General features: G+C 42.7%; 1 protein-coding gene across 1 annotated transcript; it reads left to right on the top strand.

The window, feature by feature from the left end:
• Window positions 1-350: 350 nt before the first annotated feature.
• Window positions 351-1,283, top strand: LOC141571368 (olfactory receptor 1J4-like). The gene has a single exon (XM_074331590.2). It carries the CDS (start codon window positions 351-353, stop codon window positions 1,281-1,283), a length of 933 nt encoding a protein of 310 aa, XP_074187691.2.
• The last annotated feature ends 2,730 nt before the right edge of the window (window positions 1,284-4,013 follow it).

Raw genomic sequence — 4,013 nt, 5'->3', positions numbered from 1 at the left:
CACAGAGGGCGGGGACCTTGCCTTTCTTGTTCACGGCTGCACCTCCGTCCTTGTAGAGGCCCCAACACAGACTCGATGGTCCATAAATAATGGCTGAAGGAAACTCTGAATGCCCTCTTGCTTCTGCACCATGACGTCTTGTTGGCTGATTAGGGTGCGATGTTTTCCTGGAGCCAGACTGGGATGGAGCAAAGGTGCCTGTGTCCACAGGAATGAGGAATTAACAGGAGTGGACTTACACGTTCATGGTTTTCCCAGAGCAGAACAATATGAGATATGATGGTCCTGGTCATCTTTTCTAGGTTCCTGAGATTCCCAACTTTCTCCATCCCTGGCAGACCAAGGACAACATGAGGCCTGAGAACCAGAGCAGTGTGTCCCACTTCCTCCTGCGGGGGCTCCCCATCAGGCCCGAGCATCAGGGCGTGTTCTTCGTCCTGTTCCTGGGCATGTACCTGACCACGGTGCTGGGGAACCTGCTCCTCATCCTGCTCATCAGGCTGGACGCTCGCCTGCACACGCCCATGTACTTCTTCCTCAGCCACTTGGCCTTCTCTGATGTTTCTGTTTCATCTGTCACCGTCCCTAGGATGCTCATGGGCATGCTGACTCAGGACCAATCCATCCCCTATGTAGGGTGCATTTTTCAGTTGTATTTTTTCATAGTTTTTGGTGCTTTTGACAATCTCCTTCTAGCGGTGATGGCGTATGACAGGTACGTGGCCGTCTGTCACCCTCTACACTACCCCACCATCATGAGGGAGGAGCTGTGTGTGACGCTGGTGGCTGGCTCCTGGCTTGTCTCCTTTGTCCATGCCCTCTTGCACACCCTCCTCTTGGTCCAACTGTCTTTCTGCGCTGACAGTACCATCAACCACTTTTTATGTGAGCTCACTGTGCTCCTGAAGCTGAGCTGCTTGGACATCTCACTCAATGAGCTGGTGATCTTCACTGAGGGAGGAATACTTTTCATCCTGCCTTTGGGTAGTGTCTTAGGCTCATATATCTGTATAGGGACTATTATCCTGAGGGTTCCCACCACGAAGAGAGTCTTGAAAGCCTTTTCTACCTGTGGCTCCCATCTCTTTGTGGTATCGTTTTACTACGGGACACTCGCAAGTGTTTACTTTTTCTCCTCATCATGGGACTCCAAAGACATAATTGCTTCAGTCATGTACACGGTAGTTACACCCATGCTGAATCCCTTCATCTATAGCCTGAGGAACAGAGACATAAAACAGGCCCTACATGTGTTTGTCAAGAGGGCTAACTTCTTCAAGTGACAATCACTAAATCCTCAGATTGCAGTCGTGAGCACAGTGAGCTAGCTCTCCTAAGATTATTGCGTGGCCGACATCTCCATATAACTTCAATAGAACATGCATTCTGCTGTCATATGTAGTGCTGTGAACATATCAACTAGGTCTAGTTTGCTACTTGGATTGGTAATAATTCTTTATCCCTAATTAATGTTTTTCTTGTTCATCTCTTATAAGATATGTACATAATCCTATGCAAAACATGTCACAATTGTAAATGTGGATTTGTCTTTTTTTCCTTTGTGATATGTCAGTTATTGCTTATATATTGTTTATAGTATGTTATTCAGGACACATGATTTGGCATCACAATATTGCAGTGGTATGCCGAAGTGTCTGTCATCGGCTTTAAGCTGATTTTGTGCCTGTCTTCCCAACTCACATTCAATGACATCATGTGGGTACACTGAAATCAGGCATGATGAGAATAATTACAATGTATATGGGCAATAATTACAATGCCCAAGAGACATGGGGAAGTGCTACAGAGCAAGGCTTGATAAAAAAACATAGAGTAGTTTAAAAAATACATTTAGCTGCACAGCACTGCTTTTACAATTAGGGGATATTTCTCAGTATCTCTAGCAATGGGTCCCACTTGAACATCTCATCTATTTCTTCTGATAACAGTATTGATACTTGATATCTACATCTATAGGTACTAGTATAGTATAGATAGTAGAGATGCAAGTTTCTTGTTACTAGTATGTGCCAAGTGTTCTTTTTCCATTATTTTACTTTAAACCTTTCTATATCCTTACATCTGAGAGGTGTCCAATGTTAATATAATAGTGTAAAGGTGGAATTTGATGTTTTTATGTAAATCAACAATTCTTATACTTTGGAGAATTTAATCTAATAACCTTAAATGCAATCATGATATATTTGAATTTATATCTTCCATGTTACTACCGTGTTCCCCCAAAATAAGACTTAGCCAACCATTAGCTCTAAAGTGTCTTTTGGAGCAATAATTAATATAAGACCTGGTATTATATTATGTTATGTTATGTTATGATATGTTATGTCATGTTATATTATAAGACCCGGTCTTATACTATATTAAAATAAAACCATGTCTTATATTAATTTTTGCTCCAAAAGATGCATAAGAGCTGGTGGTCCAGCTAGGTCTTATTTTTGGGGAAACATGGTAGGTTTCCTATTTGAGTCATTTTCATAATTATTCTTACTTCTATGTCTCCCTTTTGATTAAATAAATAGATATTTTGTTATTATATTATCCATCTATTAACTTATTAATCACACATTACTATTACTGTATGATTTTATTATTGTATGAAATTACTTCTTGCTTCCTCTTTAAATGTTTAAAACTGTAGTATAATATGCACAACATGAAATTGGTCTTTTTAACCATTTGAGGTATCAATTCAGTGGCATTTAGTACATTCATCACCACCATCTCATTCTAGGTCCTTTAAAGGAAACTCTGTGGGACATCAACGCAATTGAATACTTTGCAACAGTGAAAAAAACAGCAAAGATATCTATGAATCAATATGGAGGGATTTCCAGGACATATTGTTAAATGGAAAAATATGCAATCTACAGCATGCTACCTTTTGTGTAACAATGAAGGGGAAATAAAAAATATACATGTATTCGTCCATTTTATGTAAAAGAAACACAAGAAGAATAAATCAGAAACTAGTGAGATTGCTCTCCTCCAGGAGGTAGGTGGGAATAAGTAGAAAAGATGGGGAGATGAGCACATTTATTTGTATAGGGCCACAGATAGTTCTTCTATTTGTCTGGATACGGAGTCTCTTGAAGAGAAACTGAGGAGCTGGGCAGCAGCCCGGAGCAGGTGTCTGAACTCACCCACGATGAGTACAGATCAGAGGAGCTGGAAATCTGCCCTTGGTGATGGATCTGCCTGTGGGCCTGTGGTGGTGTATGAGACTGTGCTCGTGAGTGTGTGTGTGTGTGTGTGTGTGTGTGTGTGTACTGTATGCTTGTGTACATATCATTTGATGGCTGCACGTGTGTGTGTACTACATATCTGACTCATAGCCTTACTATTTCCTGAGTTACATCCAATCTGGACCCTGTTTCAGTGCGTGGGGACCAAGTTACCAGCCTCCTAGCGTGTGATTAGGGACTCCTGACTCACACCCATGATCATAAATTTCTGCATCACAGCTGAGTGATGAGAGCTGAGCATCGGGATGAGAGTGTTGTCTCCCTGCTGGAGGAGAAGAGGCCCGACCTCACCGAGGAACCGAGCTCAGAAGGGCTCAAACCTCATCTCAGCAGTGTGTGCTAGTGCACGTGGGAGCTGTGTCTGTGAGTGACACACATGTGTGTGAGAGCAGGAATGTGTATTGTTTGCTATTGCCTGTGTGTATGTTACCATGGGTGCGTTACATGTGCATGAGGTGTGGGTGATGGCTTAGTGACTGCCTGTGACAGAACAGGCTTCACTGCCCCACGCTGACTGTCTTCCCCAGGAAGGGGACGGGTCAGAAGGCACCTTTTAGTAATAGGAGGGAGTGTGCTGTTGGTGCAGTGAGTGTGGCTGGGTGTGCATGTGTGTTTTGGGGCATCTGATTTGCATCCATGACCTCAAGTATTTCCTTAAGGGCCCTTCTTGTGGGGCACCATTGGCTGAGATAACTAAACTCTAAGCAACTCCCTGTTTCCTGAAACAGATCTGCTATCACTTTCATG

The sequence above is a fragment of the Rhinolophus sinicus genome, chromosome 16 (genome assembly GCF_057876585.1).
Source record: "Rhinolophus sinicus isolate RSI-liver-muscle chromosome 16, RSI-T2T, whole genome shotgun sequence".
Lineage (NCBI taxonomy): Eukaryota > Metazoa > Chordata > Mammalia > Chiroptera > Rhinolophidae > Rhinolophus > Rhinolophus sinicus.
This window is presented reverse-complemented; position numbering and strand designations above follow the sequence as displayed.

Excerpts from the sequence above, each read along its gene's own strand:
- LOC141571368 (XM_074331590.2), top strand. The coding sequence starts at position 351 with ATGAGGCCTGAGAACCAGAGCAGTGTGTCCCACTTCCTCCTGCGGGGG.